The sequence below is a fragment of the Xenopus tropicalis genome, chromosome 7, assembly GCF_000004195.4.
Source record: "Xenopus tropicalis strain Nigerian chromosome 7, UCB_Xtro_10.0, whole genome shotgun sequence".
NCBI lineage: Eukaryota > Metazoa > Chordata > Amphibia > Anura > Pipidae > Xenopus > Xenopus tropicalis.
The window spans coordinates 49,572,044-49,586,424 of NC_030683.2; the positions used below are offsets into that span (position 1 = coordinate 49,572,044).

Consider the following 14,381-nt stretch of genomic DNA (forward strand, 5'->3'; position numbering starts at 1 on the left):
AATCAGTTTAAAAATATTGTTTGATATGGCTTATTATTCATATTCTCTGCCCTTCACAAAATCACTTCTTTGCTATATTAAGAAGACTATTGTAACTGTGCGTTATTCTATTTTTGAGACCGTACACTATTAACTGATGTAAGAAATGTCTTTCAGCCTTATAATAATCTGGACCTATTTATCACGCAGGATTTTTCTCTTTCTATTCAAAACATCAGTTATATGGAGATCAGATTATTATTAAGTCAGGGTCTCTATCACAAAGTTAAATGAAGCCCTCTGACTGGGTTTATCAGTCCCTAACACTTGCTATATTAATGGTGATAGATTTTAAGACATTGCCCTGATGGAATTCAATGACTATTATGTTCTTTGAAATTACAATTTACATAGACATTTACTCAGCAGAGCAGAACAGCAGAGCAGAAATAGACTGCCAGTTATACTTCACTTTAGAGTTGGCACCTTGTTTAAGCAAAGAACACCCTATACAACATATATGTCAAACACAAGGCCCGAGGGCCAAACCTGGCCCACCTGGCTGTTTTATGTGGCCCTTGGTGAGTGTGTCTGACCATCCAGCCTGATCAATTTCCATTCTCCTCACATAGTAACTAAGACTAAGGGGTATATTTAACATGATGTGTAAAAAGTAGAGTGAAGCATTACCAGTAATGTTGCCCAAGGCATAGAATCAGTAATCAGATTTCAACAGTAGCAAAGCTACTATCTATTGGCTGCTATGAGTAACATCACCGGTAATGTCTTACTCCACTTTTTACACATTGTGATAAATATACCCCTTAGTATCTTACTAAGTATATTAATAAAAAATTTGGCCCGCGGCTTAGCCTGTGTTTTAGATTTCGGCCCCCTTATGTGATTGAGTTTGACACCGCTGCTATACAATAAAGCCTGTTATAACTACTTCAGCATCTTGTAACAGTTCTATCAGATACAATATTGTTGCCAGGACAGACCATTTTATTGCTACAAATAAAAAAAGGGAAAATTTGAAATATCACTATAAATTCATGCTAAAGTTCAGGCATGGTATTACCTGAGAGCTGTTCAAATATTCTTTGTCTATTGCCAATGCAATTATTCTCATTTCAACTGACTCAGGTATTATTAGAATACAATAACCATACTACTCATTGGTATTCTGCTGAATTCTTACAGAGTTGGTAGCAATAAGGTACACCCTGAAGTTATAAATAACATAAAATGTACTGAATCATTAACCACCAATAACCTCATTATCATCATCATCATCATAATATTTGGGATTTTACAGAGATCTCATTGGTTCCTAGAATCTTGACAGTCAGACTGTAAATAGTATATAAATGCAGTACAAATGATCACTGTTAGCAGATCCATACCAACCTACTCCTTCAGTTCTTATCCAGTTTGTTGAGAAATCATGTCTGGAGTCAAAGGTGGTTGTGGTGGAGGGGGTGGATATTATGGCAGTGGAGGCAGTGGAATAGGAGGATCCTCACAACAATACATAAGTACTAACCGTAAGTATGGGTCTAACAGTCAGTGGTTTATTTTTAAATACAAAAGTACTAAAAATAAGATGTTGATGCTGATATTATTGGTCTTTAATGAATATATTTTATAAAGCTTATGAACAGGTGATGTAAGGTTGTATTTGATTTAGGTTGTGCTGCTATTCGCATATTGGAGGCAATCATGTTTGCGGTGCCTACCTCATTTCCTGCCCTTCTTTAACAAAGTTTTTAGTGTATAAGTGCAGTATATCCAATATCCCAAAATAGCAGTATTGTTCAAATTCTGTTATGAAACTAATAAAATGGGCTCAGTTTGGGTATTGTGGCATCATAGTTTTTCTTTACTTTTTTTTTATTTTTTTTATTTTGGTAATCACACCAAAGGGTCAGTAATAAATTATAGCAATAATAATGCCATGTTTAATTTAGAGCTAAAAACATTAAACCTACAGGCATGTTTTAAACAAATACTTTTTCTTCACAGCATGTGCACCAGTTCAGCAACTCCAAGGTAACCAGGGATGCGCAGGTAGGAATATTGTTTTTTGGAAAGGATTTTTTACTGTGAGAGCTGTGAAGTTGTGGAATTCCCTCCCCGAATCAGTCGTACTGGCTGATACATTATATAGCTTTAAGAAGGGGCTGGGTGGATTCTTAGCAAGTGAGGGAATACAGGGTTATGGGAGATAGCTCTTAGTACAAGTGAGGGAATACAGGGGTAGGGGAGATAGCTCTCAGTACAAGTGAGGGAATACAGGGGTAGGGGAGATAGCTCTCAGTACAAGTGAGGGAATACAGGGGTAGGGGAGATAGCTCTCAGTACAAGTGAGGGAATACAGGGTTATTGGAGATAGCTCTCAGTACAAGTGAGGGAATACAGGGGTAGGGGAGATAGCTCTCAGTACAAGTGAGGGAATACAGGGGTATGGGAGATAGCTCTCAGTACAAGTGAGGGAATACAGGGGTATGGGAGATAGCTCTCAGTACAAGTGAGGGAATACAGGGGTATGGGAGATAGCTCTCAGTACAAGTGAGGGAATACAGGGGTATGGGAGATAGCTCTCAGTACAAGTGAGGGAATACAGGGGTATGGGGGATAGCTCTCAGTACAAGTGAGGGAATACAGGGGTATGGGAGATAGCTCTTAGTACTAGTTGATCCAGGGACTGGTCTGATTGCCATCTTGGAGACAGGAAGGAATTTTTTCCCCTCTGCGGCAAATTAGAGAGGCTTCAGATGGGGTTTTTTGCCTTCCTCTGGATCAACTAGCAGTTAGGCAGGTTATATATAGGCATTATGGATGAACGTGATGGACCCTTGTCCAAAGGTGGATATCCTCTTTAATAATCATGTTTGCCATCCCAGTTCAGTCAATGTTATTATAATATTTGGGTCTAACGTTAAGCTTTGCAAGTAAATATGATCATAATTGGGAATTAACTGCATTCAGAGCATAGGTAGTTTGATATTTTTAAATACTTTTAATTTTATTTTTAAATCTTAAATTTTTTTTAACAGGCACTGTTACCACTTGCCAACAAGGTCAGGTTGGTCAGATAAGTGGAGGTTGCGCAGGAGGTGCTGGAGGAACTTATGGAGCAAGTAATATCAGCCAGATTAGTGGAACTGGCATTTGTGGAAGTGGAGCAGGTGGCATCAGCCAGATTAGTGGAAGTGGCATCAGTGGATGCGGAGCAGGTGGCATCAGCCAGATTAGTGGAAGTGGCATCAGTGGATGCGGAGCAGGTGGCATCGGCCAGATTAGTGGAAGTGGCATTGGTGGAAGCGGAGCAGGTGGCATCAGCCAGATTAGCGGAAGTGGCATTTGCGGAAGCGGAGCAGGTGGCATCAGCCAGATTAGTGGAAGCGGAGGCTGCAGCAGCAGCCAGACAAGTGGAAGCTACAATGTAGGAGGAAGCTATGGATCAGGCTGTGGAGGAGGAGTCAAAAAATGAAGATTAGAATCAAGATTAGAATTTTACATTTGATTGGAGAAATCTTGTAATTTTGCTGTTGAACATAATGTAAAGTTCATTTTTTAATCTGAATAAACAAATTGATTAAAGTAACTATGGAATCATAATGACTAATAGGGACACACACCAAAATTCATTCTATTATAACATAAAAAAAGAATCAGGCAAGTTACATTTATTTGTAAAGTAAACATTATGAACATATAAGTTAAGCTATTTGCAGATGATTACTATACAAATGGTACATTTCATAGAGTGTGGCTGAGAATGTGGTTTCATTAATTAATGGTAATATGGTTATAAAAGATCAGTGGTTAATTCAAGATATGGTACATAAGGTTTACTCAAAATTAATAACAACGCACCAGGGCCAGACTGAATACACCCCCAGGTACTGAGAGAGCATAGTTCAGTATTAGACAGGCCCCTATTTCTTTCTCAGACTTGCTTCCCTATGATATGGTGTATATGGATTGGAGGAAAGCTGATGTAATATCTACTTTACTATACTTGACCAATCCATAATGGAGAATGATATTGGGGTCCTTGTAGCTCATAAACTCGGCTGTAGCAAGCAACACCAGTCAGCAGCTCCAAGGGAAAACAAGGTTCTAAGCTGCATTAAAAGGGTCACATATTCGCAGTAGGAGGGGTTCTCCGCATCCACTTTACAGAGTGCTAGCATGTCCCATCCAGAATATGCCATGCTGGAGAAGAGGTGTTTATGGGGGAGGGATATGATAACTATGTTTAAATACATCAAGGGAACCATATAATAATCTCTCTACTGCTTTATTTACAAGTAGATACTTCCAGCAGACATGAGGGTATCCATTCCAATTAGAAGAAAGGAGGTTAAATCTATATATTCCGAAAAGGTTTTTTTTTTAGCGAGAGCTATGAGGCTGTGGAAACTTCTCTCTGAATTATTTGTAATAGAAGATACATTGGATAGCTTCAAGAATGGGTTTGATAGAGCTTTTGGAGAGGCTTTAGAGTGGTTGGGATTTTTTTTGCCTTTCTCTGGATCATTTAGCAGTTAGACAGGTTTCATACAGACATAAAAGATTAAACTTACCTCACAATGTTACTATTTAAAAAAAAAAAAAAATAGGAGGAGTGATTTGCAAATCATCTTAAACTATGAGGTGAGACTGTCGAGGTTGGGGTTGTTTTCTCTGGAAAAGAGGCGCTTGCGAGGGGACATGATTACTCTGTACAAGTACATTAGAGGGGATTATAGGCAGATGGGGGATGTCCTTTTTTCCCAACGCACCAGAGGCCATCCCTTTAGATTAGAGGAATGGAGCTTCCATTTGAAACAGCGTAGGTGGTTTTTCACAGTGAGGGCAGTGAGGTTGGGGAATGCCCTTCCTAGAGATGTGGTAATGGCAGATTTTGTTAATGCCTTTAAGAGGGGCCTGGATGAGTTCTTGAACAATCAGAATATCCAAGGCTATTGTTATACTAATATCTACAGTTAGTACTAGTGGTTGTATTTATAGTTTATGTATGTGAGTGTATAGATTGGTAGGTGTGGGTTAGGTGTGCTGGGTTTACTTGGATGGGTTGAACTTGATGGACACTGGTCTTTTTTCAACCCTATGTAACTATGTAACTATAAGAGTTAAGATCTGTTTGTCTAAAGCTGATTCTCATGCCCAGGGCTGCTGTCAGTTAGCTTTATAATATAAGGTTGATTAATAATTCATTTGGATTAATAATATATGTCAGAATAAAAATATTACATTTTGGGTGGACTCCATTTGTTGAGAATATAATTAACAATTTGTGTCTGTCAGTCATACTATAGTAACCTTGGGCTTACTAGGAAACTGTTAAATGCAGCCCAAAAATTTGGCTGAAATGGAGCACATTTTATTCTATTAAAAACCAAGTATGCTAAATACAGACTTCAAGGGATGTGGTCAGAGAGACATTACTACATAATTGGGTCCTCTTGTAATGTGTGAACTAGTGAATAAGGGACTAGCTGGTGTTAGTAACAGAATAATAATAGGTGGAGTTGCTCTAGGAGACTAAAGAGGTCATTGGTTAGGGATCAATCGAAAGGGCAAATAAAAACTCAAATACATATACCCATTCCAGCTCATCCTCCTTCTTTATACAATAGGATCTCAATCTGTCAGGTAATTCTGTTCCCACTTGTGTCCGTTCAACACAACATTTACTAACAGGAAATTGTCAGCAACTCAGGAAAAATATTAAACTTATGGAAAACCCTCTAGATTCCTCAGTTAAATATTTAAACAATAAACCCCTTTTATTTCAATAACTTCAGCACTGAGATTTAATGTGTCAATAGTTTTTGTAAGGTCAAAATCTTAACTCAGTGTTTTTATATAGCTCTAAGAAAGGAAACACTATGAAAGATGTTCTAAATAAATCAGATGGCAAAGGTTTAAAACACAGCTAACTGGAGCTCTTTGTCTGCTTTCTGGTATAGGACAGTCCCAGTCAAATACAGAGCAGTCGCCAGACTGTAGGTTTCAGGGTAATAGCATAAGGTGCCAAATACAAAGGATAGAGATTTTTTAATTGCTTTATATTGCAAATGTATTTCATTTGGTTCAAATAACACACACAAGGATAATATTTTTTTGACTATACATCCCCTTTAGCCACAAATATACATTTGTTGAAAAATTTACCGCTTTGCGTTAATTAGCGCACAAAAATAATAATAACGCATGATTCACAAACACTTAGACGCGCTAAATATCGCATTTGTCTGTGCGAAAAATAACACCTGCTTGAGGCAGGCGGTAATTATAGAAAAATACAGTTAATGAGCTTTTGGCAATAAAATATGGACTTTGCAGTGTTATTTATTCAAGTATGTGTTGGCCCTAGAGCGACTATTTGTGCGTTCCATCAAATACCGCACAAAAAGTCTTCGTGACTTAAATAACGCAAGCAGCATCGCGTCAAAATTAACGCAAATATACTTTTAGTGAATCGTGTGTTCAGACGCAAAATATTAGATGCGATAAAATTTTTAACGCATGCTATAAATAACGTACGTTTTAACGCACTTTAGTTAATCAGCCCTAATGTCTTTTATGAAAAGTCCGAAAATCATCACAAAGCTTGCACTTTGCCCCAATATGTACCCCACATTTTGTAATGTATTATTATTATTATTAGATTCTACATTCTGTGGCACTTAAAGGGTTAATATACCCTAGAAGGCACTATTTTTGCCCAATAAATGGCAGTTCTCTGATGTTTATCATTCATAGATATATCACAGCAACTAGTGAGGCAGCTTCCAGAGAGATATACTAAGGACTAATTCTATGTGGGCAGCTGTGCTCTCCTGTGTGTTCTGCATTATTGTGCACATATAGTGCAAGCTGTGTAAGAGCATGGAGCAATACAGTGGGTACAGACAGACTGCATAGGAGAGCACAGAGAGAGGGTAGAACATCTTTGCACGTGGGCAGTTACTTATGGTGACGAGCAAATCTGCAAAATGTAGTGAGGTTTATCACTGGACATATTTCTGATAGGTCACCATCAATGATGAGCCAATTTTTTCAGCAGGCAGAGAAATTCCGCATTTCGCCATTGGCTAATTAATTTGCAAAACTTCAGCTGCGTAAAAATTAGTCGCGCCTCGCAAAAACTTCGGGTGTGTGCAACAAAAAAAGACGTGGCCAACAAAAAGACGCAGGCATCAAAATAGTTGTGGGAGAAACGCTTTTCGTGGATTTTCTGCTGTTTTGCGAATTTTCCAAATGTTCCGCCAATTGGTTGAGAACCAAAATGGGCCAGATTTGCTCATCACTCATTATTAGCCATATTGTCTGCTCTTTACAAAATCATGTCTTTGCTGTGTTAAGTAGACTGTGGTAACTGTGCCATAGACTGTTTTTCAAAACCTGCATTATTCTATTTGTAAGACTGTATTCTATTAACTGATGTGATAAAAGTCTTTCAGCCTTTAATTTTTATTTGTAGTGAAGAGATTATCCAATACACCAATTATATGGATATCAAATTATTAGAAAGTCAGGGTCTCTATCACAAAGGTAAATGAAGCCCTCTGACTGGGTTTATCACACCCTAACACTTGTTATATTAATGGGGATAGATCCATGATTTTAAGATATTGCCCTGATGAAATTCAATGACTATTATGTTCTTTGAAATTACAATTTACATAGACATTTACTCCTGTAACAGCAGAGCAGAAATAGACTGCCAGTTATACTTGATTTAGAGTTTTTTCAGCATCTTGTAACAGTTTAGATTGAACATTTTTATAAAGTTTATGAACAGGTGATGTAAGGTTGTATTTGATTTAGGTTGTGCTGCTATTCGCATATTGGAGGCAATCATGTTTGCGGTGCCTACCTCATTTCCTGCCCTTCTTTAACAAAGTTTTAGTGTATAAGTGCAGTATATCCAATATCCCAAAATAGCAGTATTGTTCAAATTCTGTTATGAAACTAATAAAATGGGCTCAGTTTGGGTATTGTGGCATCATAGTTTTTCTTTACTTTAACTTTTTTTTATATATTGGTAATCACACCAAAGGGTCTGTAATAACTTATAGCAATAATAATGCCATGTTTCATTTAGAGCTAGAAACATTAAACCTACAGGCATGTTTTAAACAGCAGTACAAATGTTTTTTCTTTACAGCATGTGCACCAGTTCAGCAACTCCAAGGTAACCAGGGATGTGCAGGTAGGAATATTGGTTTGTTCTTTCCTACAGCTTTATGGAATTGTATGTAGAAAATACACTTGATAGATCTTTTATGTAGCATAGGAGTTAAACAATGAGGCTTATAATCTGCATTGACATGAATTTATGTCCACATTTTTGTACACTATATTACCATGTATGCAATGTATATATCAGTATCATGGATTTATAATAAGCATCTAATGTTTATATAAAGTGACAATGGCATTTTTCAGCGGTAAAAAATGATTTAAAAAAGCATGGTGCTTGTATGTTCTGCATAGCGTCTTTTACTTGAGAAGATATACAGAAGGTGTACAGGTTACATTTTGAAAAATATTTTGTTGTCAAGAAAATTACCACTAATGCTTTGTATTCCCAGTCCAAATATCCTCTATCTCCCTCCCCCTCCCCCCATGCAGAGGGATCACCAACCTCGCCTGAGTCAGTGTGCAGGAAATAAAAAATGAAGTGCAGGCATGAAAAACCACTGAGCATATCTCTTCCAATCAGTTGAATTTGCATATCTTTGATATGACTGGCTGAATCATGCCAGCCAATCGTATCAAAGATATGCATCTTGTACAGTAGCGTTTCATGTTTGCACTTCATTTTTTATCAGATAGGGAATGGAAGGGGGATGCAAGAAATACCAAGAAGCTGAAACATCAGCAATGTACTCCTTCACCGGTAATTATCTGGAGAGCTGAATATTTTACAAAATTAAATCAATTAAAAAATTTTTTTAGACAGGAGCTGTTTATATTCAGACTCTTGTCCAAAGGTGGATATCCTCTTTAATAATCATGCTTGCCATCCCAGTTTAGTCAATGTTATTATAATATTTGGGTCTAACGTTAAGCTTTGCAAGTAAATATGATCATAATTGGGAATTAACTGCATTCAAAAGCATAGGTAGTTCGATATTTTTTCATTTCATTTTTAAATCTTTAATTTTTCTTAACAGGCACTGTTACCACTTGCCAACAAGGTCAGGTTGGCCAGATAAGTGGAGGTTGCGCAGGAGGTGCTGGAGGAACTTATGGAGCAAGTAATATCAGCCAGATTAGTGGCATCGGTGGATGCGGAGCAGGTGGCATCAGCCAGATTAGTGGAAGTGGCATCAGTGGAAGCGGAGTAGGCATCAGCCAGATTAGTGGAAGTGGCATCAGTGGATGCGGAGCAGGTGGCATCAGCCAGATTAGTGGAAGTGGCATCAGTGGATGCGGAGCAGGTGGCATCAGCCAGATTAGTGGAAGCGGAGGCTGCTGCAGCAGCCAGACGAGTGGAAGCTACAATGTTGGAAGAAGCTATAGATCAGGCTGTGGAGGAGGAGTTAAAAAATGAAGATTAGAATCAAGATTAGAATTGTAAAGCATAATTAAAAAAATCTTTGTTAAAACAACATTGGAAAAGATTGGAAAATTCTTTCATATAGTAATTTTGCTGTTGAACATAAAGTAAAGTTCACTTTATTAATCATAATAAACATATTGATTAAAGTAACTATGGAATCATAATGATTACTAGGGACACACACTAAAATTCATTCCATTATAACAAACAAAAAAACCAGGCAAGTTACATTTATTTTTAAGGTAAACATTATGAACATATAAGGTATGCTATTTGCAGATGATTACTATACAAATGGTACATTTCATAGAGTGTGGCTGAGAATGTGGCTTCATTAAATAATGGTAATATTATGGTTATAAAAGATACAGAAAAAGCAAATGTGATAAATCTGCAAGACCCACCTTATAGGGACGCTGATGGCTCAGCTCAATCTAGTCAGTGGTTAATTCAGGATATGGTACAGAAAGGCTTAATCAAAATTAATTACAAGGCACCAGGGTCAGATTGAATACATCCCCAGGTACTGAGAAAACATAGTTCAGTATTAGACAGGCCCCTATTTCTGAATCTCAGACTTGCTTTCCTATGCTATCCATAATGGAGAAGGACATTGGGGTCCTTGTAATTCATAAACTCGGCTGTAGCAAGCAACACCAGTCAACAGCTCCAAGGGAAAACAAGGTTCTGCGCTGCATTAAAAGGGTCACAGATTCGCAGTAGGAGGGGTTCATTTTTCCACTTTACAGAGCACTAGTATGTCCCATCCAAAATATGTCAGAAAGAAAGACGGTTAAATCGAAATATTCAGAAAGGGTTTTTTACAGCGAGAGCTGTGAGGCTGTGGAAACTTCTCTCTGAATTATTTGTAATGGAAGATACGTTGGATAGCTTCAAGAAGGGGTTTGAAAGAGGTTTTGGAGAGGCTTCAGAAGGGTTGGCATTTCTGGTCACCCACGTCTTTTTTTTTTTTTGGCGCGCACGTCTTTTTTTTTCTGTCGCCTGCACGTTTTGACACAACCGCGCCCTTTTTTGACGCGACCATGCCATAGTTTTACGTGGCCACACCCTTTTTAATGAGATTGCACCAAATTTGACACGCGACAAAAAGAAATTGACGTGCAGCGAATTTTCATGGAAGTTTCGTGAAAAAAATTGGCAATGGCGAAATGCGGAAATTCGCTGCGAATCCATGCCTGCCAAAAAAAATTTGTTCATCACTACTAGTGAAAGATGGAATAGCTGGTGTTAGTAAAAGAATAATAATAATAAGTGGAGTAGCTCTAGGAGACTAAAGGGGTCATTGGTTAGGGATCAATCTAAAGAGCAAATATTAACTCAAATACATATACCCATTCCAGCATGCCCTCCTTCTTTATACAATAGGATCTCAATCTGTCAGGTAATTCTGTTCCCACTTGTGTCTGTTCAACACAACATTTACTGACAGGAAGTTGTCAGCAACTCAGGATGAATATTAAACTTTTGGAAAACCCTCTATATTCCTCAGTTAAATATTTAAACAATAAGCCCCTTTCATTTTAATAACTGCAGCACTGTGATGTAATGTTTTAATAGTTTTTGTAAACTTTTCCTCATTAGGGATGTAGCGAACCTCAAAAAAAAAGTTTGCGAACGTGTTCGTGAACTTACGCCAAAAAGCGAGAATATTTGCAAACTTTGCAAACCCAATAGACTTCAATGGGAAGGCCAACTTTAAAACCTAGAAAAGCCATTTCTCGCCAGGAAACTGATTTTAAAGTTGTTTAAAGGGTGCCACGACCTGGACAGTGACATGCAGGAGGGGGATCAAGGGCAAAAATGTCTCTTAAAAATACTTTGTTGACACATCGTTGCGTAAAAACGGGCAAACCTAGCGGAAATACGCGGCGTTTTTTGCTATTTCGCACTATTAGCACCATGGAAACCGGATTTGCTTAAACCAGTACTAGGCTGAAAAACGCCATGTGTGGTTGTGCGGCATTTTTAGGCTGAGAAAAAACGCAGCGGAAAAAAAACGCGGCGAACCCAAATTGCGAACATACGCAGAAAGTTCGCGAACTTCCGAATTTGCGAACACACGATGTTCGCGCGAATTAGTTCGCCAGCGAACAGTTCGCTACATCTCTATTCCTCATACACCCATGTTTAAAAGGGATGTAAAGTCAAAATCTTAACTGTGTTTATATATAACCCTATGATAGGAAAGCACTATGAAAGATGTTGTTCTAAATAAATCAGATGACAAAGGTTTAAAACACAGCTAACTGGAGCTCTTTGTCTCCTTTTGTTTCACTTCCTTATCTGTGCCTGACTTGATCCTATCAGCAACTGACCAATGACAATCTAGTAAAGAAACTTCTGTGCTTTCTGGTATAGGACAGTTCCATGTTTTGTTTTCTTTTTCCACTCTGATACAAAGCAGTCACCAGCTTCTTTTTTTTCCACATCAGGACGTTGTAATTATTGCCAGGAACCCAACAGAAGTGTTTAGGCCCAAATACGTTATTTGTCTACCCCCTTATAAACAAAAGCACCTAGTTAAAAAAGACATGTTCCTATAGGTGATAGCTCATATAATTCAGTTAATAGATGACAGTATAAACAGCAATGCATGGAATGATAAAAGGGTTTTTTTGATTATTACTATTCTATGAAGATTCTCATTCATCCAGGTCATGATATACAGTATCTAGTAGAATTAAGTCTAAAACAACTGGACTTTTCTGAGTTTTTCTTGAAAATGGGAGGGGAAAGGGAGGAACACAGCAGGCGAAACAACATAGTCATTCCATATGTTGCTGGAACATCAGAAAAACTTAGGAGAATTTTCAACAAACATCGCATTCCTGTGTTTTTCAAACCCAGCAACACCCTGAGACAAAAGCTGGTGCACCCTAAAGACCCTACACCCAAGCACATGAAAAGTAATGTGGTCTATGTTGTCCAGTGTAGTGAAGAGTGCTCAGACTTATACATTGGGGAGACAAAACAACCTCTCTGTAAGAGAATGGCCCAACATAGGCGGGCGAACTCCTCAGGACAAGACTCAGCAGTCTATCTACACCTCAAAGAAAAAGGTCACTCCTTTGAGGAGAGTAACGTATGCACCGAGAGGACAGATGGTTCGAAAGAGGTGTGAAAGAGGCCATTTATGCATGCTTGGAAAAACCATCCCTGAGAGGGGGCCTGAGACACCGCTTGTCACCAACATACAATGGCGCGTTGACATCCTTACCCCGGCAGTTTCACAACAGTTCACACTTCCAGTCATGTACTTTGAAGGATTAACACCTTCATCAATGAGAATCTTGGTACCATTGTGATTGGATCATACCTTCTTACACCTGTCAGTTTCAGCTAACACCTAACTGAACAAGTTCAATGGAACCATTGTGATTGGATGTCTGTGACTCTACTACCATCAAGAGTTTAAATACCGGGGAATTCCCTACCAGTTATTTGAACTGAAGAAGCCACTTGGATGAGTGGTGAAACTTTTCAAGAAAAACTCAGAAAAGTCCAGTTTTAGACTTAATTCTACTAGATATTATTACCAATTGTTTAGATTTAAGAATAATGAGTTATGATTTTGAAATGAGAAAATATATATATAATTTAGTCCATTATTTTATGGGTAATTGCTCACAGTTCTCTACCTTAGCATTGAGAGTTTTTACCTCACTTCAGTGAATAAGAGGCCCCTACATTTATATACTGAAACTTTTTTGAACTAGGAGCTGTTATCACTCAGCAGTTTCCCATTTATTACAGTTTTCTATTCACAGATGACAGTAAATACACACATGCAGGCAAGGTAGACTGTACTAGAAAGTATCTACATGTCTAACTTTTTTGGAGTAATTTTTTTCAGCAGTTATCACATTTATGCATTTACATTTTGTCCTTTATTTCTCTTTCAATTTATATGCAGAGGTGTTCTCTACTTTGTCATTTTCACATTATATAATAAACAGGTACATACTAACAACTGCTAAAATGTACTAATTCCATAGTTAACATTCCATTTTAAATAAAAGAGTGTTAAGGCTGAAACAAGTTATTTGTCTACCCCCTTATAAACACAAGCGCCTAGTTAAAAAAAAATGTGTTCCTATAGGTGATATTAATTCAGTTAATAGATGACAATATAAACAGCAATGCATGGAATGATAAAAGGGTTTTTTGATTATTACCAATTGTTTAGATTTAAGAATAATGAGTTATGATTTTGAAATTAGAAAATATAGATATAATTTAGTCCATTATTTTATGGGTAATTGCTCACAGTTCTCTACCTTACATTTATATACTGAAACTTTTTTGAACTAGGAGCTGTTATCACTCAGCAGTTTCCCATTTATTACAGTTTTCTATTCACAGATGACAGTAAATACACACATGCAGGCAAGGTAGACTGTACTAGAAAGTATCTACATGTCTAACTTTTTTGGAGTGATTTTTTTCAGCATTTACACTGTGTCCTTTATTTCTCTTTCAATTTAAATGCAGAGGTGCTCTCTACATACTAACAACTGCTAAAATTTACTAATTCCATAGTTAACATTCCATTTTAAATAAAAAGGAAATTAAAAAGATAGTTGATATTTTAGCAATCCAAATCTGCCAGTGTGAATAAAAAGCAAGACGTAGGAAAATGGCAAGCACTTGTATAGGTCTTGTCTTGGTGCCTACAGCCCACAGTACAGCAGGCCTTTGCTTGCTGGTGTATGTTTACCAGTAGAGAAACACCCATTACACCCATCACTACTGATGATCAACCTATCATTGCTGGTATCAAGCAGCTGCCATT

At 37.6% G+C, this 14,381-nt stretch overlaps 1 protein-coding gene across 3 annotated transcripts in view; it reads left to right on the plus strand.

Annotated features, from left to right (window-relative positions):
* Positions 1-1,378: 1,378 nt before the first annotated feature.
* LOC101732381 (acanthoscurrin-2) overlaps positions 1,379-14,381 on the plus strand; it is a 58,946-nt gene continuing 45,943 nt past the window's right edge. For all 3 annotated transcript variants that reach the window (XM_031906363.1, XM_031906364.1, XM_031906365.1), the window contains exons 1-3: positions 1,379-1,526; positions 8,168-8,212; positions 9,180-9,446. In XM_031906363.1, coding sequence (XP_031762223.1) covers positions 1,427-1,526; positions 8,168-8,212; positions 9,180-9,446 — 412 coding nt within the window. In that variant the 5' untranslated portion in view covers positions 1,379-1,426. The remainder of the gene's footprint in view (positions 1,527-8,167; positions 8,213-9,179; positions 9,447-14,381) is intronic.